This window comes from Melanostigma gelatinosum (assembly GCF_949748355.1).
Source record: "Melanostigma gelatinosum genome assembly, chromosome: 2".
Classification (NCBI taxonomy): Eukaryota; Metazoa; Chordata; class Actinopteri; order Perciformes; family Zoarcidae; genus Melanostigma; species Melanostigma gelatinosum.
In genome coordinates, this window is record NC_136635.1 from 23483219 (window position 1) to 23509119 (window position 25901).

Consider the following 25901-nt stretch of genomic DNA (forward strand, 5'->3'; position numbering starts at 1 on the left):
CACTCAGCTTGGGCATGTTTGCTGAGCTGTGTGAGACACATGAATTCAACACGAGGCTTTTCTTAACAGATAACAGATCTACCCAGCAGTGGATTCGGTATCAGTTTGAGGCGCTCCAGCAAGAGAAATTAAAAGTTGGACAGACCGTCACAAATTACGATAACTCAGCCCATTAACCCCTCAGGATAAGCATCTTTTGTGTCAAGGATTATTCGCAAACTGACCCACATTGTGAATGTCGCTTTGTTTTTCTTTTTCCTTTTTGCTTTATTCTTTTAGCTCCTCACATGGTTCACCACACACTTTAGGATTTGATTCAAAAAACAAAAAACGACAGATATTTGCAGTAATGATATACCCATTTAAATATTTACATTGTTTAAATATGATTTAATTATTTATCTGACTGTTGAACATGGCTGCTCCCATAAGCAGAGTAAAATCTGTGCATATCAATTCGTACATTGTATTCATTGCTTTTCTGACTGAGTGTCTTACGACAAGGATGCTTGGACATCATCAGTTTGTACAACACTCTACATGCAGAATGTAAAATGAACTTTGACCTTTTACATTTGGTTATCACTATTATATATCACTGAATGAGATTTCTAATACTATTAATATTGAGTTTTAATAGAGTCTGTCTTTTCCCTCGAAGCCAGCATTTTATAAGGTTTACAGGCAGTGTGGCCTATGGCAGTGAATGTCCTTTTACAGAGCAACTGACATTCAAAGAACATACATGAAAGGTCAACTGAGGAGCTGGACACCCTTAAAGGTACCAAACAACTTCTCCAACACACTCTTTTAGTTAATATAAAGATTGTCATACAATCATAACTTTTACACTGTTTTAGTACGCTGTATTGTCTGGAAAAAAGAGAGATAAAAAATTATGAATTTGGTGGATGTCTTGGCATAACACACATAATAAGCTATACTGTCTCTACCACAACTATATAATGTGTTTTTACTACTTCAGGATGAATGCATTTACTGATTGTGGATCCACAGCAGTGGTGTGAGTGGTAGTTCTGATGGACCCCAACACACACTATTATGACCGGCCCTGGTGCACGCTAGTTATGAAGCATACACACACACCTCAGAGTATCCGCTCGTCAAATGATCAAATACAGACATTGGACAATATCAACATATATATTATCCAGCAATCATCAAAAATACCAAAGAAGATAAGAAATTATTAATTGAATTTAATTGTTTTTAGAATTTATTTAGTTTTTATAATAATATGATGAGATGGGTTGATCAATATTCCGTCATACTGAGAGAGGGTAAGTGTGTTACTCTTGTGCTGTGCCTTGGATAAGATATAAACAATCTCACTAACAGGCCACATTTCTTGGCTGGCAAAGCTAGCAAAGCCTTGTTTCATTAATAAATCATGATCCAATGATTGGCCTATCATTAAACACACGCTCTGGCACATTCATTATAGTTGGCACTACACTGCTAGAGATGTTGATCGGCTTGTTTGGTCGTTCCTAATGTAGTTGACTACTCATTACATAACAGAGCCTGCACAATGTGGTGACTCAATTCTCTCCATGTTTTACATGCATCGTATCACATCATTTCCCAGGTTTTGCACAAGGAGACACCTGACAAATGTAAGTTCAATGTAAGTAGTTATTTACTCTCTCTTTAACTGTGTTTTGATCTCCAGGCTCTTAGCTTAATGCTCAACTATCTAGCCATTAACTGTATCTGCCTGCCTTTGGGTCCTGGGCAGGTAGCGTGTAGTGAGCTTTTAGCACTTTTTCATTGAAAACAGCTGCCTGCTGCTGCTGGTAATGAGGTTTATGGCACTTTGGTTTAAAAACCAAAACAATGAGCTGAATGACGCTAAAACGCTCTGTAGAGCTCAGAAGAATTGGGTTTGTCATCAGCCCTTTCACATAATACATTTCCATTTGACCCATTGTATGCATTAGAGAATGATGGTGCAGCTCTTACATGAGTAAAGGAAAAAGTATACAAATATACAACAAATCCTACAGATGATTTTTCAAGGGACAAACCAGGAAACAAAAATGAAGATCGACTGAATGAATATCGACATCATTTGTATGCTCTTTTTTTAAAGAAGGAAATATATTTTTAGATGTTAAATTGGCAGTAAATGTCATGAAGAAATGCAGTGCACGGTCTGCTGCGCTGTGCCGTTGTCACCGAGGCCCCGCCCACCCCGTGACGTTGCAGGGAGAGTTTCTGAGCCGCGAGAGGAAAGCAGCTTTAATTGCGGGGCAGAGAGAAAAGCCAGCGATGGCTTCGCTCAGGCAGGAGCACCATTACGGGCTCTCCTGTGGAAAAAATAACAAAAACAGCCCCAACAGGACGCTGTACCATGTCAAGCTCACGGACACGGCTATCAGAGCACTGGAGGCTTACCAAAAACTCAAGGTACCTTCACCTCGGGTGTTTGTGCGCGCGTGTGTTTTTACTCTTGTAAAAGTTGTCGGCTGAGCTTATTTGTGTTTTCAAACTTGTCTCACTGTCGCATTTTTGTTGAATTACTTTTAAAAAAAAATATATATATATATATATATCAAGCTTTTCCTATTTGATTTATTTTTAGATTATTTTAGTAGACTGTAAATAATAAATATATAAATGAGAGTCGCTGCAACTAGTTTACAGTCACCTCTGAATCAATTGGCTACATCGCTGAGTAGCATACCACGACTGAACCCTGTGACTGTCGGGAAAGAGGAGCCCGTCAGCTGTTTGCTGGGAAACCTTCTTTGTGCTTCAAAGTGAAGCAGAGAGCCTGCAGTCTGCCAAGTTAATTGACAAGTAGATAGGCTTGTAATTAGCTCCAGTGGATACCATTAACAGCACACAGGCACTATTGATTGTGTAACTTACATGTAAACACATTACAGCATCATTTTTTGTTGTTATCTCGACTCATTTAAATTACAGAGCTGTTTTCATGCGTGCAACAAAGTCACAATAAATGCTTCTGTCTTTCGTTTACCTCAGATCTCTTTGCCAAGTGAGCCATCAATTTGTTTCAAAGGAAACCAGGGGGTAAGTTGTTTTTTTTACGAGTTTATCGCATTGTGCACAGTAGGTGTGATGTTGTTAAATCCAATCTAGCAACAAAGAAGGAGGAGATAACAATGCAGATCACTTTTTTTTCTTTTTTTTTTTTTATAACCAAGGGATATTCATCAGCTTACACCTAGGCCTGAGCTCAGTTGTTTAAATGGAGGGTTTTGTTAAGAAGGCAACATATCACCGTGACATTAATTTCAAACAAGAGCCTAATCATTTCTTTAATTCTAAAAACTCAAAGAAGCTTTTCGTTCATCACCCGTGGCTGTTTACTCACACACGTCTCAACATACTGCATGATGGGAGCTTATAGCTGGACGTCCCCGGTAGATAAGAGGCATGCAGGTTACTGGGTCAGACTGGTGACTGGAGAGGCTTTGTTAGGTCAGTGAGTGGCGCTGGGTGGAGGGGAGTGCGCGTGTGCGTGTGTGTGTGCGCGCATACTGACAGCGGCAGAGTCTGCAGCAGAGAAAGGAGTTATCATAAGTCAAATGAGGAGCCTTCAGTGACAGAGATTACCTTTGTGCACCACATTGTTCTCAGTTGGGGAAATAAACTTTTAATTGAGTGCGTATTCACTGCATGTTCTACAGATGGACACTCGGGCATCAGCAATACTCTTGTGCTCTTGAAACTGAATCATAATCTGCCGTATCTTGCCTGAGCTATGTGTGTTTTGACTAAAGTCAGGAGCAGCTGTGTCCTTGGGGAATACTTTACTTTTAAGTCAATTCTAATTGCATGGGCTGGTTGGAAAGAGTTGCAACCCCCTTCCTGTCACGACAAGATGAGCTTGAGTGGTGGTGCGTTTTGTGAGGGGCCTTGTGTGGTTAACAGACTGGATTGAACCTGTAAATGCGTGCGTGGTCTTGGAGTGTGCGTTTCTCGTACTTACGCGGAATTTGATGCACTGAGGTACATTTTACAAGTTAGTTTTAACTGATAAGAGTGTTGCACAGACATCTTTATTCTTTCATTGAGGGCAGTCAAATTCATTTGAACTTCCTGTCCATCATTACTATTATTATAATCTGGTGGGTGTGGCTTTTTAATTAATCCAGGTAGTTTCAGTAGAGTCTCGACACAAGCTCCTGCAACAATACCACAGGACTGTCGTTCCCTGCTCGGGCTGTTGGCGGTTGGTCAGCTGCTGTTTTTGGGGTTTTTTTCCGGCTCTTTAGATCCCAACCGAAAAGGCGCGAGGCCTGACAGGAATATGTGTGGCATTAAATTAGGAGAAAACCGGCAAATCCAATCCACAGCTTCACAGTTTGTGCCGAGAAGTAACCAGCCATAAAACACGACTTTATGATTGTATTCAGACCCGTTTTATCGTTTCCTGTAAAATGAAGTGTTTTTAAATGGAGATGCATCAATCTAGTTTGCTTCGGATATTAGTTAACTGGCTTTGTCCTGCGCCCCGTGCAAGAGTGAAGCGCCAACTAAAAGAAACATTAAACTGATTTTATGGTTCTCAACCAGGATGAGACTGCTGAGCTAGTGCGATCAAATATAGCGCAGTGCTGTTGCTGTATGAGATACTGCATCAAAACATGGTTGGAGACCAGAGGCCTGTATCTGAGGTTTTACACATCAACAGTCCATCTATGCACCGCTGCTGTCACTGTGATGGCTGAGGGATTGCAGGGGATCTCACACCGCTCTCTGTATGTGGCACAAAGAGCTAAAGGTTATTAGCCAAATGAATGTTTAGAGGTAATTACAGGAGGCATAAAGCTCTTGATTACAGCGTGAGGCATCATGACTTCAGTTTGCATTAGCTTTCCCTGTCTGTCTGACTCAGACATCCGCGAATGTGTGTATTTGGATGTGGGAGTGTGTGTGTGTGTGTGTGTAGCGCTGGCACAATTTTGCTGCAATAACAGCTAGGCAGATGACATGAACTCTGCCCTGCTAATTTTGGAGTCCCACTTTGTGTGTGTGTGTGTGTGTGTGTGTTTGTGTGTGCGTGCTAGAGACACACTGCATGCACTGCATGTATGCATGTATTTATGCGTTAAACGCTTTCATTCGTTTGCTGTTGCGTGGGTGTGGCAGGTTGTTTTTTTTTGTTTTTTATGTGTGTGTTTATGCTGTGTCCTGTGTGGTCTAAAGGCATGATTTATTCATGTCCCACCTCCCTTTTCCTGTCCTGTCTCCTCTGCCCATTGTGCAGCAGTCTTTTGCCCGGCAGGACCGGAGTGGATCCCCCAAGGACCCTCTGTGTGTGTGTCTATATCTGTGTGTGTGTTTGTTTGGTTTGCCCGTGTGTATGAAAGAGAGGGAGAATCTTTGGCACTTGCTTTTCCATGAGTGTCTGCATTTGAGTGTATTGTGTGTGTGTGTGTGTGTGCGCGTGTTTACGCTGTCTATGCTGAGATCCCCAGAGTCCTTCTCTGATTGTGTGTTGTCTCCTCTGATTTGAATAACAATGAGCGGGGGAATGCAGGCTGTGTGTCAACCTCTTTGGATCACCCAAATTGAATCGAGTACAGTCAGCCAGCCCAGATGTGTTGTGGCCTGCCCTCAGGGTTTGTTTGTGCCCAACATAATAGAAACTTCCCTGCTGTGGATCTAATGGAGTGGAGACTCAAATGGAGAGCACTGCAAACATCTTCCACCATAGACATCCAGTTATTTACCCATGACCAGAGTTTGAAGTCTAGTCTTGTGTGTGTACAAAGAGGGGGATTGTTGAGTGATTATGATGTTTTAAACACTGGTGGTTATAGCTTGCTACTTTCTCTAAAAAAGCCAAGAATGAAAATCTTGTGCACCGGCCGGATTGCGTATTTATTTAGCGAACGTGTGAGTGCAAGGCGCGGACAAGTGGCCCTCTGAGATCCAGCAGCGGCGGCTGCAGAAAAATGTGCTCTCTGTCCGATGAAGCAGCTTGGAGATATGGAGCACATCTTGGCTCGCTGAGGAACGTGTCCTGTGACACTGTGAGCTAATGAGGCATAAAAGGGGACTTGTTCTCCCCCCCCCCCCCCCCCCCCCCCCATACACACATGTGTGTCATGGTATGGCCCTGCATGTGTGAAAACATAGCATTCTCTGGAAGAACCCACTTTTCTTGGGAGGAGAGAAGGAGGAGCTTTTTGTCAAAAACAGTGACCCACAATTTGTCGAAGTGTTTGGCCCCGTGGCACCTGCCAGAGACTTATCGTTCTTGGCGTTGGAGGGTGGGGTGGTGGGGGGGCCTCAGGGGATGCTTGTGGCAAAGCACCCTTCCTTTCCCCCTCCTCCTCATTTATGCCCAACCTCCTCTCCCCCAAATACTGGAGCTAGCAGCTCTGGCAGTGGCTCTGTCCCTCTGTGAAATTGCAAATGAAAAGGAATGGAAGGCGATTACAGGCTGGGGCTTGATTACATGCACTGTTTCCCACTAAAGGCAGCCACATTAATCAGCCAGTGCCAGCATGTGGAACTCAGCTAGGGAGAAGATGCTGCGTAGCTCCAAGCATTGACTAATTGACTGTGGGATCATAAATGCACACGAAAGCACACAAAATCTCTAGTTTCTCTCTTTGTATGTCCTTCTCTGCTGCCCCCCCCCCCATCCCTTGCTCCTCCAGTCGGCCGGAGACACAGACACACATTGTGTTTTGTATGGCTGTCCTCCATTGGGGAGGGGACTCTTCTTAAATGGCATGTGTCAACTTGTGGCCCTGGGAACGATTTGTCTCTTTTGTTTGGGATGAGATGATGAGCAGTTTTGTTTCGTGAGGATGAGGGTGGTGGCTGGCTGGCTGGCTGGCTGGCTGTCTGAGCGTATGTTTGTGTCTGTCCTTGTGAGCCTCTAAGCCAGTGGCGGAGATATTTGGCTGATAGCTAGACTTTGGCCTCTCTTCCTCCTCAGCCTTATGAGTGGCAGTAATGCTGATTACACCCTGGTGAGAGGAGCTGGAGCTGAGCCTCTCTTTGCTCACGCTGGATTAACACAGACGCACACACTTGCACACGGTTTGCATTAGCACCGGGCCCAGAGGGACTTGCCTCCTGCTGATAACAGACAGCGGCGGTGGCGACAGGTTTCATTGCCTCCTCCTGCACCTCCTCCCTCTCCTATCAACCAGAAAGGGGAAGCAGTGCCATGGCATCCCACTCTGGAGCCGAGGAGGCCAGAACAAAAGACTGGCTGTTTTCAGAAGGCCATTACTCAGGCTGCAGAGGATGTGGAAACAATAGCCTGCATGAGATCTACACCCAGACCCCACATTCAACCAAAAGCTAGCAGGAAACATAAGCCCTGTGCACCGACAGCAGTCTCTCACAGTTTTTGTTCAATCGACTTTATAGTTTGATAAAGCCTGGAAAATGAGCCTCTCCCGTCCTGCGTCTTCTACGTGTGGAGTCGTTTATGACAGTCGAGAGTGAACTGTGGCTCATTAAGATGCTGTCGCCACACACACTCACTGTCTTTACTTTTATTGTTTCGAAACTTAAGCTGCTGAGTTTTTCTTTTCTTTTTTTTTTTTAAATAGCAGTGTGGTCACTCAGATTCAGGGCAATGGAGTAGTCTTGTGAATATATATATATATATATATATATATATATATATATATATATATATATATATATATATATATATATATATATATATATATATATATATATATATATATATATATATATATATATATATATATATATATATATATATATATATATATATATATATATATATATATATATATATATATATATATATATATATATATATATATATATATATATACCACAGAAAGTAATTATCAGTCAGTTAACTCAACAGGCTTGTGTGTCCATACGATTAAAACAGACCAGAAGAGAAACTATTAACAAGAGGATGATCATAATAATAAATGAAATTATGTTGAAAACGAATTGTAAAGACTGACTATTGTCTGCGGTCACTTTACCAAATTAAAGAAAGTATTTTTATCCATTTTTCGCTTTCTCCTGCAGATAGTCAATGTGATTCATAGCTGATTCATATGTCATAGCAACTTCACGGGAAACTACCATGACATCATCGTCCACGCGAGCAGACCAATCATTTAAAACTGAACCATTTCAAGGGAATACTCGGATTATTCCAACTGTCAAGTAAACAGATTTTCAAAACAAGGTTTTCTCTGTATCTGTATATTAGCCCATAAGCATTTAGCAGTATCGGCTGCTGTGAACTCGGGCTTCAGTGTCTCGCTGAAGCACCCTTTGATGTCCATTGATAGTACGTGTCAGTGATCAAACAGCCGACCCTGTGGTTGTAGGAAGACCCAGTGAACTGGTTGTTTGTCTTGTGGTACGTTTAGGTTGCTTTCTAGCTTTTATTTGATGTCAGAGGTCAGAGTGAGGGAGATGGAAAGTAGTTCCTGTGGTTTGGAGTTTCCTTCTTTTCTATATTTTATATGTTGTCCTGAAGTTTCCTTTAGGTTATGACAAAGCCTTCATAAAACCAGGGTCAACTTGGGGTCAGGGGGGAAATGGAACCACCACCTTAATGTGTCCAACGATTAAGATGAAAACATTTTAGCTTCAACTGCCTTTATCATAAAAAAGATCCCATTATTATGTGGTGTACATGTGCAGGGACATGAATACCACAGACACACACCAACATGCAGGCACACATTTCCACACAATCACAGATGGCACTGTACATACTCGTATTTCTGGTTTTTGCACAGAGGTGCCAGAACTGCAGGTAAGGACTTACCAGACCTTAATTAAGCTGCTGCTACGTTCTCTTACATATGCTGATAAGGTGACAAGTTTAAATGTCTTCACATTTGTTCCTCTTTTCCAAAATTATTCATAAAACTAGAGCACGACCAAAAATTCTTGGAGGCCCTGAGGTAATGAATGTGTGCTGATTCATGCGTGTGTGAAATGTTCAGTTCAGTATAGACTGAACTTAATGAGGGTAATTAAAGTGTTTGATTGATCGACATCTCTCTCCTGCAAGCTTGGTCACACCAGTGAAACGGCAACGTCTCATTACATCTATTTGATTTCCTTGAATTTGTATGTGCACAAAGAACAAGCCTTCAGATCATTTTCCTTTGTTCTATAATTCTAAAACTTGAAAGAGTCCGTCTGACACACAGAAACAACTTAACAGCTGAATTGAAGACAGAAGTTTGCATACGGAGAAAACAGATGGACACACAGGCAGACGCCAAGAGAAATGCCTCCGAGAGAGATTGATGGCACAGAACAAAAAATGGGAACGTTCAGACATTTTCTGGTGACGGAGGCAGGGGAGGAAATATTGAAAAGGCGGATCGACCAGGGGGAGGCTGTCCTAGCTTCGTTAATTAGAATGAGAATGGGGAATGTGAAGAGTAACGGAGGCAGGTTTTGGGGTTAAGACTGGCGTGTCTGGAGGCGAATATGTTCATCCAAGAATCTCAAGCCACAGATTCCCTGAATGTTTTACTTGAAAGGAAGACAATAAATATTTCATTATTCATGGTCAGTTGAATTCTTTTAAGTCCTTTTTGTAAGAGCGCCTCTCTGTGTTTGAATTGCCATGTGTGCCTCTCAGGAGAATGCAGCAGGCATTGATGCGGGCCCCGGCGTCTGGGAACGAGAGTGCTTGTTGTCGTTTGCGTAGCGGGGGTCTTTAAGTCTGCCCGCTGAGGTCATACGAGCAGCCACCACTGGATTAATGCCAAGCGGTGCTCCTGGGTGCGATGCACGACTGGACACATTCGCAACAGCTGAAATCCCGTGAACACAGAGTCCATACATTATTAATTGTTGTTACTGTGGAGGAAGATTGAAGGACGATCGCCTCACTGACTGAGTTGCACAGACTGTGGATCAAAAATGAATTTCAAACTTCTGTAAAACACTTAATTTCCACCTAGAAAGTGCTTCACATCTGCAGCTCTTCCAGGCATCCTCGAATAAGGATGTGTGAACTCACTCCGACAAACACTTTCAACTGTGTTGAGTTCCTACATCTTACAGATTGGCTCCCGTTGGCACTCGGCCACATACTTAACCTTTCAGGGGACCAATACCTCCCAGGAAATGCTAATCACACTTGCAAGTTGGATTTCACTGGGAGTGGAATTCAAAACAAGCAGCGAGGCTCTTCACCATCTGTCCGGGCTGTTTCAAGAAATCCACCATCTACATACAGATCCTACATGGCGGCGAGTAAACAAGGAAGTGCGGCGAAAATACCATACTTTGAATCACTGGATAGTGCATCAAAGGTTCGCTACCTGGCCAAATTGAAGGTTATTGGTAACTTGGATCCCTATACGATGAGTGCAGATGGTTTCAGTGCCGATCCTACTTATCTTCCATCGGTAAACTACGCCAACATCTACACGTATCTCGTGAACACCCCCAGTCCTTACACAAAAGACGAGTTGGAGTGCTACAAAGGGCTCGACGCTTATAATCAGTTTGTCAGTGGATGGGTCCGAGACGTCAAAGCAACGGTCGTCGACAATTCTCATCTCGTCATTGGAAGGGTAAATATATACCGATCTGGTCAGATATTTAGCAATATTCAATGTTTACTCAGTGCAAACAGACACGTGTGTTTGTGCCTGTTGTACACGCTCGACACGTCTCTGGTACCGACTGCTGTCACGGGTCGATGACGCTTCTGTAACCTTCTCATGTCCAAGTTTTAGAGACGGAGACCAGTCTGGATTATCGGCATCTTGGAGCGTAGAGGGTTTACCTGAAACAGTTTGTAATAAACATTGAAATATAAGTTTACCGAAGTAGTCTTATCGGATTAATTAATATTTCCTTTATTAAATACTGTTCACAAACAAATTTGTAAATAAAATCACTGACCACTTATAAAGTGATCCGCACATACTCTAGTGTACGCCAAATTCCATTCCTTTATATCTCGAGAGATGCGTGACAGCCATTTCTCGCGACGTCGCTTGGATAGCTCCTTCGTGTCATTTCCTTGATGTGTAATGACCGCTGGCAAACGAAAGAATGATTTCTTGTCTCTATCAGCTCTGCTGCCACAACCAAAGACAGCACAAAAGTTCACCACCGATAGGTTATGCGACTCAGCCGTGCATGCCAGTGGCTTTGTGTGTACTCCAACATGGCCGACAGCTAAACTGTGATGTCACACGAGATCGCTCTATTGTAGTTTCTCAATAAAACAGCCAAATAGATGTCAACCTTAGCCTTAGCCGTGTTGCTACTCTTTTTTCTTTTTCTTCTTTTTTTTTTAGGGAGATAAGACCTTTAACGATTATCATAATTGCAGGTAGTCATCATTGATGGGCTAGACGGGTAAATATTAAATAATCACAAACTCATTCCATCATAAGTAGTGTCGCAAATGCTACAAGCAAGCTGGTCTGTATCTTGCAGTGCTGTCAGAGCTCAGCCGTATACAGTGAGCATGAATTCCTGTGGTGAAAGCCTGCTTGTAAAGACATGTGCAGCGCCCTGATAAGAGAGGAGAGCCAACTTCTCGGTTGCTTTATTGCACACTTGCATCAAAACATCTGATGGGACTTTTAAGGACGGCACAAAAGCAAAGGGCCACCCTGCTCAATGTGGGCTGCACAGTATGTTCACTAAATGATGAGTTCAGATTGAGTTCACAGCCTTTTTAAAATATTTAAAGTGATAACCAGTTTACCGGACGGTTTGCACCAAGAGAAGCTAAACATTAAATCGAATGCAAATTTGGCAAACCAAAATCTTTTTAAATAAACCGTAATTACCTGTTGATTTGGACGTTCAGTGTTAAAAAAAGCATTCTGTAAAGCAGCATGTGGACTGTTGCTACATAGTAAAAAAAAAAAAGCATTATGAGGAATATTCTATGTATATTGTCCTTAAATCTGCTGTTTTTTTTTTGCTGCTTTGGGGAAGCAGGAACAAGCTATAAAAACAACACGAAACTATTTAATTTGATGTGGTGAACATGCTAGCAGACTTTAGCCTATTCACATCCACTGGACACGGAGAAACATGCGCATTCATTTGGTGTCATGTTTGCGTTCATCTGAATGTTACTCCAATAATAACTTTCTGTCTTTAAGTTGTTAAATGCTCAGCTTTGTTCACCAGTTGGTCACTAACTTTCGCTGCCTATCGGTATCGTAGAGTGGTTTTATATTACACTGTACATAGCGTACGCCATAAATTTGAGGCCATACTGTCCACCCCTGTAGCTTATGTGGATGCCAGTGTCTCTCTCTCACACACACACACACACAGGTGGACATGGTTGGCATCATGTGGGAGCATGATTCCCCACCAATAAAAGATGGCACAGCTGCCTGCAGCATGAAGAATGGGATTGCTGGGTAACTGCTGACCTCGCCGACACAGTGAAAAATACTTGTGAAGACAGGGTGGATCTCCTCTGCACAAGGACCTTTCTCTCTAAGATATTTAACTTACTATGTTTACTGAAGTTCCTGACTAGCTGGAGTATCTCTCTGTAGCCATTTCTCACTTGTGTGCTTCCTGAAACTCCTGTAGTGCGTCTGCATGTAGTGCTGAAACGTCCCATAAAGCTAAATGAAAATAGCAGTGAAGTAGAGGAGTATTTCAGAATACTGCTCTCACAAACGTGCAATTACATCTTTTTCAATGGTCAAATCAGTGTAGATTCTCCTTCTTTTTCTGATCCTCATTTTTCCTGATCTGTTATTATATGTGTGTGCGTGTGTGCTCATGTGTGCATTTGCCTGCCCTGGATGTTGCAGCCTTGGCTCTGCTGCGTTCCACTGAGTCTGCCAGGAGATCTCATGGACGCCTCAGTGGAGCGGACTCTTAAAAACACTGTTTACCCAAGGAGATTTATTTAAAGTTACAGAGCGGCACAAAGTCTCACTCTAGATCTTTTGTGTGTCCGTGTGACTCATTTGCACATGCAAGTCTGCGTGGAGATGTGATGAAAACAAGATGTGCAAGTGGTGGATTGCCGTTGGTGTTTCCTAAAGGCATATATGACATTTTATTTCATTGTAATATTTCCAAACTGATCATCCATTGTAAACGAAGTACTTTGTAGTCCAACTGCTGTACTACATGTTCACAAGTTCTCATTATCTCACAGATTTTCTGCAGTGACAATTATCCGGTCATGCGTGTACTTTCTTCTTGTACTCTGAAGGAAGACTTTGCATGCACGTCATCTGTATTCAGTACGCTTTTCCCAACATACGAAAAAAAAAGCTCATTAGTTTCATACTGTCCTTTTAAGAAACGACTGAGCTTTTTTCATGTGCCAGAATATAAAATCGGCACACGATGTATCCCATAATTTACTGGGCTAACTGCTATTACATTTGTTGAGTACGTTCATGCTTCCAAGAGGATACATCTGTTAAATTTCAATGGCCATGTTACCATTTTCGTTTTACAAGCTGTGTCTTTGTTAGTTTGGTCCATTTAACATCGCAACATCGAGTAGATACTAGAAGGCTTTTTGTTTTATGATTAACTATTTATTTAGAATATTTTAGCGACATTTGTCAGTGTCTAGTCTTTGCAGTGGGCTGTTAATTTGTAAAAAGAAAGATGTATGTTGATTGCATGAACCTTGTGTTTGGATGGATTGGCTCTGTGCTTTTGGCTACAATGCGTTTGGCAGCAGAGTTCCTCTTAATTCCTCTGAATAGATAATTGCTGTTCCCTACAAAAGGTTGACAGTTTGAAAGACAACAAAAGATGCATGAACTTGATTGGTCTTAAGAAAACACTTGTTAAAATAACTACTGGCTGGTATCACTTTCTTCAGTCATGTGTTATTATGGGCACATATACACATAACCTGTTTATACTTGCATAGCTGGCATATGGGTGACTGTACTTAGTTTTGTGTGGGTTTTTTTGTTTGTCTATGCAACACTTTGCCGATCATCTACCTGTATGTTTTTCAGTAAAATCTGAATTTCTTCTGTTCTTCTGCGTAGTTCATCAAGATCCCAGCTCCCACACCAGAGTCCCCTACTACTCTTCGCGTCTTTTCCTTCTACTTATCCAGCGACAGCAAAGACCAACCTCAAGCCAGCTTCGACTGCATCCATCAATATGTTTCAAGGTATGGAGTTAATCAGCTGAAAGTTGTTGTTTCACCTCCTGTATGTTCATGCATCGAAGTCTAAATTAAGTACTATTTAGTCATTTTTTCAGAAAACATTCACGATCTTCTCTTAAGCTCCAGGAAAAAACTCTTTTTTTTCCACATAGATTAGCAAAGGCAAATATTTTCTGGAAACAAATAATCAAGCAAAGCTTAATTAGCTAATGTTCCAGATGTATCAGTCACGACAATGTTAGTTGCTTGTGTTTGAGCGTGTGACCCCAGACGGTACCTTGTTGTCATCTTCATAAGTCGCCGGTCTTTCCGCTCTCTGTGTGCCCACGTCTCTGAGGGCATCAAGAGAGACAGTCAGCTTGCTGTACACAGGACGGGGCAATTGAAATTTCCGGTGTATTTCTGGGCTGACCCTCTCATTATTGAGACCTGTGATGCCTTGTTTATGGAGTGGACATGCCTGGAAACCGAGAGGTATGCTCTGTTGCTGCCTCCTGCTGCCAGATGGCTAACTGTGGTCTGAACTCAAAGTTGTCTGCTGGAGCCAAGACAAACAACGTAACAGTGTGAGGGCAAGATCCTGCTCTCTCTGCCCTCACATTAGTTTTGACATTTAGAGGAGAAATCCTCACTGGTCAGTCCTATTTATTATTGTGTTGTGAAAATGTATATGGGAACAGGGGGAAAAGGCTCCTATTTTTTTAAATGTGAACAAAAAAAGACTTTGGCATCACAGTAAATCTTTGATTTATTTACAACATTAATGCAGACCAGCTTCATGTGTTTAACTTTTTATTCTTTTGTCCAAGACAATCTTTGTTTTGCAAGTGTGCTGGCAGGAGGCAGGCTAATCCTGGTGGTTCTCCACATGCTCGATCCTGCTTTGAACCAGCATGTGTGGCTTTCTCACATGCAGCGGACTGTAGACTATATCTAGTGTGTGACATAACATACAGTAACCATAGACCTGCCCTCGCCAGCTCTCGCCACAAAGCCACTTTATTCTGCATGGCGTCCATGTTGGTATGCTGCCCTGAGATAGCGTATAGGCCTCTGTCTTTACAGTGTCTACTGTACAGCCAGCAGAAAGCCCTGCGGTTCAATGGCTCCGTGTTTTTGTTTTTGCAGTGACGGCCGCGAGCAGCTGGAAGGTCAAGGCGTCATCCAGGACAAGATCACAGTGTGCGCCACCGACGACTCCTACCAGATGACCCGTGACAGGATGTCTCAGGTGGAGAAGGACAGCTGGAGCCGCTCTGCCATTGAGATCAAACCCGGAGCCACGCATCCAAGTAAGAATAGAACAGAGGTCCCTGAGGTGCAAAAGCACAGGATCATAGGATGATGCATCTGCAGATGTTCGTGGGGGAGAGGCCAAACAGCTTTAAGCTTGGCGAAGGATCAGTAAATTGAATGTGGATTCAATGATGTCATCTAAAAACAAAAATAGAAATATAATAGCACCAATAAAAGCAATTGGGATATGTGCCTCACATGAGAAAATAATGCTGTGTTCTTTGCTTTGAGCTGGAAACCAGATATTTTGATGTGAAATGAAACCAGATGTGCAAGCCACATTTTAGTTTGTAGAACTAAGACTAAAAGCGAACTCTCCTCTTTTTATTTATCTTGTACAATTCTTTTGGCTTTTGTTTGTCAGGTTGTTAAGTCCTATTTAGTCTCACCTCTACATCTGGCTTTGAAGAGAGTGTTGGCGAAATGGAAGTTTTGTATTGGTCAATGTCAGCATCTGCTTTTAACCATCATTTCAGAGGAAGAAGGCCAATTCAAAGATTCAAAGCCAGGTTCTTTCTGTTTGTGCTGTTGACAAATGTAGTTTTCAGGGGGTTGTATCTCTAAAACTTGGCTTACGAAGATGAAATATTACCTCCATAGGGCTGGAACTAGTTTATTTTTTTTTTAGCAACAACTTAATTCTTGTGCAGAAATGTCTCCCTGTTGTTGCAAAACATATCCCAAAAAAAAGAGTTGCCTAGAGGTTTGCCACGAAACTGAACAGCAACAATTCACAGGGAACAATTTATTGCTGCTCATTTGAATTTTGACAGACAACACATTTCATGCAGCGTTTACCAAAGTGCTGATGTGTCCCAGACCTGAACCATCAATTCTACCTTACAACACATTCATGATATGAGAAGAAACATGAACTGGGAAGCTACTTTCCTTCTTTCTTTCTCTTTTTTTTTATTTTTTTCTCTTACTCAACCTTTGCCATTCTTATGTAGTAATGCTTCTTGGCTTGATTTTGGACCCCTCCAGGGAAGATGAGACTCTGGGTGGTTTAGTCCAGATTAAGACACTGTCGCTTGTGTAACATTAGGTGAAGATAACATAGCAACATATATGGCCATAGGGAAACCTTTATTAACTGCACCCTACATGCACCGCTTAGCCCGAGGAGGTGTTCATGAACAGTGTGCGTATTATAAGCCATGCCTAAACCTATACAGCATGCATCCGATGCTCCATACATCCCACACTATACTTAGCACATACTTCTGTGTATTTTTATCAGCGTTTATGGCTGCTAGTAGAGTAATGGTCATGCATGGTGTTATTACCACTTGGCAGGGCACACTTTTGTGGTTGAAAGGAAAGCGTTATTTCTTTCTGTATCTTTGCCTCACTCTGACCTTCAAAGAGCAGATTAACCTGTAATGGGATTAGCACAGAGGGAAAGCTTTCACTGCCCCGTCTGCCTACAGCAGAGATGTAAGCAATGATCAATGGGTGTGTTTACATCTAATGACAACTAGCTGCAGGCCAACATGTACATTTGAGCTGATTTTAAAGGTTAGCAGAGGATATTTAATGAGTGTCGCCCCATTCGTCAAGTCAACCAGTTAAGACCAGAGAGTGTCTGTTCAAATGTAAACGCAATGGTGAGAATTGTAAAATCTGGTTTTCTTTAACTGTCGTCTGCTTTTGTGTGATCTGAAATGCTTTATTTGTTAAAGCTTGCGTGACACATGTCGCTGAAGTCCTGTTGTAGAGTTTCCTTGCTCGGGGCTTACAAATCAGTTCCAATTAGCTTGAGTTTAAATTTCAGGAAATTCCTAAGATTAGATGTCTTGTGACTTGCTGAGACAAATTTGAAGGCGAAGAATTGTTTTGGATGTAAAATGCAGCAAACAAATGGTTTCAAACAGTTTTCGGGGGCAATACAAATACAACTTTAAGAATTACACCGTATGACTGAGTATCACTCTTAGCTACTTTTTTGTGTCTCCAGCTAAATGTGTCAAGCTCCACAAGAAGCCAGCTCCTCTGTCTGCATCAGACAGCAGCTTCTATAAGCAGTCCACCAACAACAGGAAGAACGGCGGTATGGCCACGCCAACCCAGAAGCCCCTGAGGGAGCGCATCATCCACCTACTAGCTCTCAAACCCTACAGGAAACCAGAGCTGCTGCTGTGGCTGGAGAGAGAGAGAGCCGGCCCGAAGGACAAGGCCGAGCTGGGTGCTACACTGGAGGAGGTATGCAGAAATAACTTGTGCGCACATATATCAACATATTGTACTGTGTGTACATACTTGCATGCATGCCAAATTGGTTGCTCAGAGGTTTTGTATGTTTTATATTAATCCAAACAGTCTTGTACACATCTTAAAAAGCATTGTGGACACTGTTGCTTTGTGTTGATCTATACATTTTCACACTGCCTACGTGTTTGATGTATATAATTACTACAGCGTTACAGTCAGCGATTAACACATTTTAAAAGGCATTTAACACCATTAAAAATGGCGAACATCGAATAAAAAAAAAGAGTGATAAATAAGTTTGGCAGCTGTGCTTTGATTAAACATGAGATCTAAAAGTTGACTTCATGTGACTTTCCTGTATACATTTTTGTGTAATTCCTAAATGATGTTTGTGTGTCAGCATTGGTGTGTCTGAGTATTTACTGCCCTTGTGCTTGTTGATGCGTGTGCCTGCATGTGGTTTTCGTGTCCGTGCATGTGTGTAATTAGGTCGATGCTGTAATTGCCTTTGCAGAGATTGTGTTTGCAGTGGGGCGGGCCGCTCTGTCAGGCGGCCCCAGAAAGATAGATGTACTCTGCGAACGTCAGTCTGAAGAGATTAGAGAGGAGGTTAAAGCCAGAGACTCTTAAGTTGGGAACAGAATCTCAGAAAAAGGGTTTTGCTTTTTAGGAATGTGGATGTGCCACTTTCAGCACGTCCAGGACTCCAGTTAGTGACAGTGTTAATATTTTACTCGCTTATTACAAAGAAGGGCCATATTGCTGGGACCACTGGAGGGAAGGGAGGCACGGGAGAACCAGAACCAGCACTGAGTGGGGCCGACTGTCAGACACTGCTGCAGTAAAATGACGATTCGAGAGGAATTCTGGTGCTCGAAACATTCCCGCTTTTGTCCACAAAGTTCCTCGTAATACCTTTGAAAAACAGACTGTAGTTTCTATACATGTGGTGGTTGATTTATCCTGATAACACAAGTTTGGAACCAGCCCAAATGTGGTGGTTGACAAAATATAAGATGGAATATTAAAAGTGTGAATTTTATTTTACACAGACCGTCAAAATGTATTCTGGTCCATGCATATTTTTAATTCTGGACTAGCTTCTGACAGATCACTGGTCATTTTCCATAAATCCCAGGGCATTAATTAACATAATCTAAGTTAACATCAAGGCAATTTTTTTTTTTTTTTTTTTATAAAATAAAGAAATGAAAGACTTTAATGAGAGTTTAAAGTAACATCATACGTGGTATTTTATTTCAGGTGGCAAAAGTGAATCCCAAAGACAGCAGCTACCTGCTGAGGGATGACTTCCACAAGCATGTGCAGAGGGACTGGCCAGGCTACAGCGAGGAGGAGAGGCAGCAGATCAACAGGCTGCTGGCCAGGTGGGTCAGAGGCACACGCTGAACCAAACGGACATGCCATCTATTACAACAAACTTGTAATTAACTCTAATATTTTTTTTGTCTAACCTGTGAATTGTCTCTTTCTTTCTTTCTGTTCGAACAGGAAGTTGCAGCCACACATCGGCCACCAATCAAGGAATCTTCACGCAAATGTGTCGATGCTGAAGACCCCAGAGGATACGACGCTCCATCTCAGCGCGGCAAAAAACCCTGCAGTGGTAAATGGCCGTTATATATTTCAGTGAACTTTAAATGTGTGGAAAGTGTTTGTTGTTTTTAAACAAATGTATTGTTCTTCAACAGAAACAAAAGTCATACATTTCACCGTCGTCTCAATAGCACACAAATAGAATCAGAACATTAAAAGTGAAATAATGCCATCCATCCATTCTCTATGGAGAAATCTGTCTGACACCAAAGCATTTCACAATGGTACACAGTGATGCAAGTAAAAATTACCAATCTGTTTGTCTTTTCATGACTGTTTGTAATATAAGTATTCTATGCATGTATATATTACAGATTGGATTTTGATGACTGCTAACTTTTACACCGTACAGGTGGCGTCAATTAGTAAAGGCTGTGTTTGGTATTTTGTAAGTAGCATCAGCTCTACAAGCTAGGTTAAAGGTTGTTTTGGAAGGACATATTGAGGTTCATTTTTTTTTTCTTTTTTTCTTTTTTCTTCCAGAAACGTCCCGTGCCTTTTGACTCACTGGAAAAGCTAGCTCTTAAGAGACAAAGACCTGCGGGCCAGAAGTTGCAACAGCAGCCCACAGTAAACGGAGTGTTAAACAACAAAGGACATGACATTGCAGCTCCTATGCTCAGCCCCAGTTTCCACACAAAGACTGAGTTTCAACGGACAAGTAACCACACTGGCAACCAAAGCAGCTTACCGGGGGGCCACGATGGCTTTCCTGTAATGCACAAACTGCCCAGCACCTCTGACCCGCCTGTCTCAGAGAGCAGTGATCAAGAACCCAAAGTAAGCAGCCACCAGCCACCACAGGGTGACTCTGACTGCGCTCACCAGCAGCTCGCCAACAGCCAGCACAGGAAGAAGAAGTCTAAAAAGCACAAAGACAAGGAGCGGGAGAGGTTAAAAGACAACAAGGGCTGTGAATGGTTCGAGACGAGTCCTGATCTCAAGCAGAACCTGGACAAACTTGACAGTAAGGCCCTTTTTGACGTAGACTGTTCTTGTGACTGATACCCAGCATTTAATCCGTTTGATCGCGTCCTGAAAGTCAACACAGTGAAGAAGAGGGTTGTTAATAGATTTTAACATTTCATATTGTGTGATAAACTCTTTCCTCCGTTTTGACTTCCATGTGGCGGTCGGACTTGGGGAAAGTTCGGAGATATCACATTATTGCTTCTCGACTATTTTTTGTCTGAATATTACATCTGTTATATGGCCTCATCTCCAAAACAGTGTTCCCTCCTCTATACTTACTTGTGTGTGAGGTCTCTCTGAGTGCCCACTGGTTCATTTGTACAGCATTATCTCACAAGCATGACTGTGTTGGCTCCCTTAAGCCCATTCTCTTGGGTCCTCAGTGTGTTATGTGGCTGATTGACTCAACAACAGCCAGAGCAGTGCTTTGCGTCCCTAAGCTGACAGCTGTTCTGATACCCACAAGCTCTTAGCTAGTCTGCACAGAGGCAGGCACACACACACACACACACACACACACACACACTCATGCTGCGTTTTGCAAAACAAAAATGCATTGCTTAACGTTCAGACAATGGCAAAGTGCCATGTAGATGACTGTAATGACTCCACTGGAGCTAATGTCATTTTCTTCATCCCATGCTGTCATTCCAGATCCTGACATCACAAACGCTGTGGCCTCTGAGGAGAAGCCGGAGTATGTGCTGTGAGTGTAAACATGTTTTAAAATCATTTTGTTGTGCTCACCATGCAGCGATCTTAACCATCCCAATCCTTAACCGTTTGTTATTTCTCGCCATCCACAAGAGGAACTGGTTCTACTGAAACATTCAATAAATAGTTGTCTCCAGTGGTGATGCATGGGGGCACCTCTGTATCTTTATCCTTAGCTGCGTTACAAATCACATACTTTTTCCTTTTGTACATACTGCAGTTACCCTTACAAACTACATACTGTTGCATACAGTATGCGCACAGCTTATCTGTATCTTTATGCTGCCATCTTGTGTCTTAAAGCGGTGCTACATGAAAAGAACATTTGAGGAAATGGCCTCTTTTAGAAAACAAAAAAAAGTATTGTTGTATGAGTTAAAGTCTGTGTCTCTTCTTGTAGAACATATGGCGCCATCATGAGCTTGGAGCAGCGTGGGAGGTACCAGGAGGATTTCTGTGCAGAGTATGATGAATACAAAGACCTCCACTCCCGGATCGCCACCATAACTCACATGTTTGTTCAGCTTGGATCCAAGATCAAAAGCTTGTCCCCTGGCACACAAGAATATAAGGTGCATATTGACAACCTGATGCATGCATGCAATGATTTCAATAGTGTTGTGTTATGCAGCTCAATTAATATTATGTATGTAAATAATACAATTGTGTTTTGTATCATTTAGATAATGGAAGACCAAATACTAGAAAAGTACAACAAGTATCGAAAGGTAGGTCAAACATTCAAATGCTTTAAATTATTTTGTTGGATTTGTTTCATCATCACACCGGAGTCTTTTTTTTATTTTTATGCAGTAGCTTTGCATCACATCAGTGCTGGAATACATGTCAAGAGACCTACATGTTATTAAAGTTACTGTTTAGGAACTTTTAATTGGTTATGAAACAATCTCAATTGGATGCTAATGCCTCTATAATATAGAGGCATTAGCCTCGTTTGCTTATGTAGTTCATATAGTCTATAGCGAGAAGATTTATTTAAGTTTTATGCTCGTCATCGGTGCCACCGGGTGGGATTCAACAGAGACTCCTTCAGATCAAAACGAAGGCCAATTTAGCAGATGAGCGTGGTCTGAGAGGCAGCTGGAAGGAGGGGGGGGGGGGGGGGTAGGAAGTGGGGGAAAGGGCTATTAGCCCCCCTCTTGACCCTTCTGATATTAAAATAAATTCTGCAATTGCCCTGCATCTTCCTCCTTTCTTCCTCATCAGTTAAGATATTTCTCATCCTCTGATATTATCCGTCTCCTGGCTGAGGGCAAACTACTTATTTGCTGGTTGAGAATAAGGGAATATACAAAGTGGTGTGAAAACCTTTTTTCAAACGGTCTCTCTCTTCTCTCCATAGAAGTTCCCAGGCTACCGGGAAGAGAAGAAACGCTGTGAATATCTCCATGAGAAGCTGTCCTACATCAAGCAGCTAATCATAGACTATGATGTCTCTCAGGCTTCTTCATAGCATTGGCTCTCCCCTTTATCAGGTTTATTTTATATGGAACGCTCTTCTTTGGAACAAAATTGCCCGAATGGTTTTTGTGAGGTTGTTAAAACCAGTGTCAGTGTCAGCCATTTTAATGGAAATATGTCAAGTGTGTAGCAAATATGAGTTTTGCTTATTTACTTTTGTTTTTGACACGTGTTGTCAAACATTGCTGAAGGCAGTGTTCTCCTTTCCATTCTTATCGATTCAAAGACATGCAGTGTCATTTTTAATTCCATGTCAAAGTTGCCTCATTGATGATATTTGATTGAAGCAGCCCAGTGCAAAAAAAAACCCTGAAATGTTTGAAGTTATTTTATTTCAGGTTCAGCCTTCATGTCTGATTATATAACTGGCGTGAGGTCGTTTTACTTGCCCCTTAATGTTTCAGGCGTTTATCGTGAAGCAAGACCAGTTTAAAGCCGCTGCTGCATTTGCATCAAGATATTGAAACTTGATTTTTCACACAATCTTTTAAGGAACTCAATTTTGTATCGGAGACAAGTGAACTATTTTTACTTCTTGGCAGAAAATAATATTTTTAGGGTGTGTGTATATAAAGTGATATATTCAAATGAAGATCGTTTTGCAATTCAGCCAGTAAGGGGCTCGTACTTTCCACCTGAATTCATCTGATTAGCTTGCTTCATGATACGGTCCTTACATTTTCTAATTCTTAAAATACTTGCTAACATTTTGAAAGCAGCTGATTCCACTGAAGAAAAAAAAAAGTAAAATATACAAATGTTTTGACTTGTTAAGATTTAGTTGAGGCTGTCTCCCAAATGCACTTGTGTTTAAAGTATTTATTCACCACACCCCTTTCTTTTGAGTGACTGGTAAAGGGACCAACATGCTTGGCCTTGATGGCTGTTGTAATAATTTGGTGGAGGAGGAGGATTTCCTCCCCAAAGCCATTACCGACATTGCTTATCAGGCCCTAATTCTAGTTTACAGTATTCTAACCCACTGGATAAGTGTCTTTCTCTCTTTTTTTTCTTCCTTAGAACTACTGATGTATTTATTTTTAAGCCACCTGCCTTTATTCTGAGCTGTTTGTCTCCTCGGCTTGATGCGTCAGGTCTAGTTAGATCAAAGTGTCTGTTTGTTCCAAGCAGCTGGATTGGAGATTGTGAGCAGATCAAAGGTTCGCCGAACATGTTACGTCACTGTATGACCTGACACAGTTGCGGAGAGTGAATGGGATTGTTATAAAAAGTTGTGGTACTATTTCAATTACTAGCCTGGAGGGTTCATATCCTTCAGTTTCCAGTTAATAGTCATTGCCCATTCTGTTTTTTGCACGAAACCCAGTCTGAAAAGGGGGGGGACAGCGGGACAGCAGACTAGTTAAATTTCCATGCAGGTTGCAATTGATCTTCGTGGTTTTTGTTCAGAATGTTACCATGCAGTCAATGACACAGAAAGCCTTAATGTTACACTTTAATAAGACAAAATCCTCAAACTGCCAATATCAACAAGGAGTCATTATCCACACACATCTGTTGTCTGCCTTATATGTTCCTGTTAGCTGTAACATTTAAACCTGTCCTAGCCATTTCTCTGATCAAATCAATGCCAACAGTGGCTTTCCCACACGTTTGAATATTACTTTCTAAAAGAAATGTTTCATAAAGTCATTTTTAAACTGTCTAATGCACAGTTTGATTGGCTATGGCGGCATTCATCAGTTGCATTTGTAATACTTCTGGTACTCTGTTTTTCATAATCATCATTCAGATGTATGGTCAGGTATTCATCACCACTTTGGTTTATACTGCCACTGATATTCCTGTTGACGATCATCTCTGAGCACATGGAGACGTTTGATTGGATGATCGTCTACAGTGATTCCTGCTATATTTCAAGCACACACACAAACATGGTGAAAATACTCAATCCCAATCATGGAGTGGGTGGTAATTATTAGACGGTTTCAGGGCGGGGACAGGTATAATGGTGTGGTTGATTGAAGAGCATAATTATCTGTGGGTTATGCGAGTAGGATGAATGAATCACTGGTCATGAAGACAGAATATTTCTTCCAAAATCACGAAATGTATTTTATTTATCGGTGCAAGTCTTAATCACAAGCTACAAAAAAAGGTTCACAAAGTGTTTTTTTGGACTGAATATTTACGAAGGACCAGTGCTGCACACAGTAGGTGTTCTTTTTCTTGTTCTTCAGACCTGCTGAAGGGAAAGCCTCATCTTAGTCACAGAGGAGTCAGAGAAGAGACAATATGTTTTATGAACTGCATTTGACAGATGTAGACCTGCTATTTTCCTGTTGTTCAAAGGAATAAAAAGTGGTTTTGCTTTGTTTTGAGCCTTTCTCTTTGAATCTTCGATGCAGGTAATCTGCATCATTCAGTGATCATAAAATTGATGTTTTCTTTAATCACAACATTGTTCAGCTGTGCAGTTGTCTGCAAATGTACTGCACTGTGATGTTTTGCTGCATATGCTGGTATATTGATGAAGTGTCTGAGACGACATGCCCGTTGAATGATGAGACACAAAAAAGAGTTACAGACACAAAAGAACATGCAATATTGCATACAACCCAACATTGTAAACAAAATGGCACCGCTTTCTAATAAGTCTCCATTTATAAAGGGTTTAGTAAAAGTTAATGCATAATGTATTAAACCATATGCAACTTTTGGCTTTCCAGATTGTGAAAGAAATGATCTGACCGCAAGGTCTTTCTAGCTCTTCGATTAATCTCTAAGGATCTATAATGGAATAATCTGGATGAAAATCAATTCATTACCCAATTATAAACTTGTAACTGAAACGTGATGGCTTATTAGAAACCCTGAAATACAACATTTACAAGTTAGTTGGCACCCAATATTTTAAAGGGCCAGAGGGATTTTTCACAAAATGGCAACATAGAAGTTGTTATTAATACATTGTAATTATTTTTTATTATATTATATATTATTATATTTTATTATGTACTTATGATGATTCTATGTTGAGGCTGCTCTACTCTTACTGTACATATTATGTACCCTATTACGATGACAGGTGTGTTGTACGATGGGCAGTGTGCAATTTATTTGTTGGCTGGTGGCAGTCTGCATGTAGGTACTGTGTGCGTGCATGTGGACTGGCGACAGTCTGTGTATGTACTGTATGTATGTTTGTATTTTTTAACAGCCGATGTGTCCAAGACAAATTTCCTTCGGGACAATAAAGTCTATCTTATCTTATCTTATATAGTTACGCTGTATGAAATGGACTATTGAAGGAGAGTGGTACCCACACAAAATATACTTAAATCCAGTTTCCAGAGCTATTCGAGGCGTATATAAAAAACAACAGCTCACTATTGATTCTACTGATTTGTTTATGGCTGTGAGATGGATGAAAAACAAAGCCTCAAATTGTACATATTGATCTTGTGAGATAAATACGATCGAAGCTTGAAGCTTGGGTTTGACAGATATCGGA

General features: G+C 41.5%; 1 protein-coding gene across 1 annotated transcript; it reads left to right on the forward strand.

Annotated features, from left to right (window-relative positions):
* Positions 1-2292: 2292 nt before the first annotated feature.
* LOC306790603 (RNA polymerase II elongation factor ELL2-like) lies at positions 2293-24763 on the forward strand (the record flags this gene model as incomplete). Its single annotated transcript, XM_079286990.1, has 12 exons — positions 2293-2430; positions 3013-3060; positions 14007-14134; positions 15260-15423; positions 17388-17632; positions 18905-19029; positions 19154-19268; positions 19742-20225; positions 20885-20936; positions 21345-21516; positions 21628-21672; positions 22308-24763. 12 exons carry the CDS (start codon positions 2293-2295, stop codon positions 22416-22418), a joined length of 1827 nt encoding a protein of 608 aa, XP_079143116.1. The 3' UTR covers positions 22419-24763.
* Between the last annotated feature and the right edge of the window lie 1138 nt (positions 24764-25901).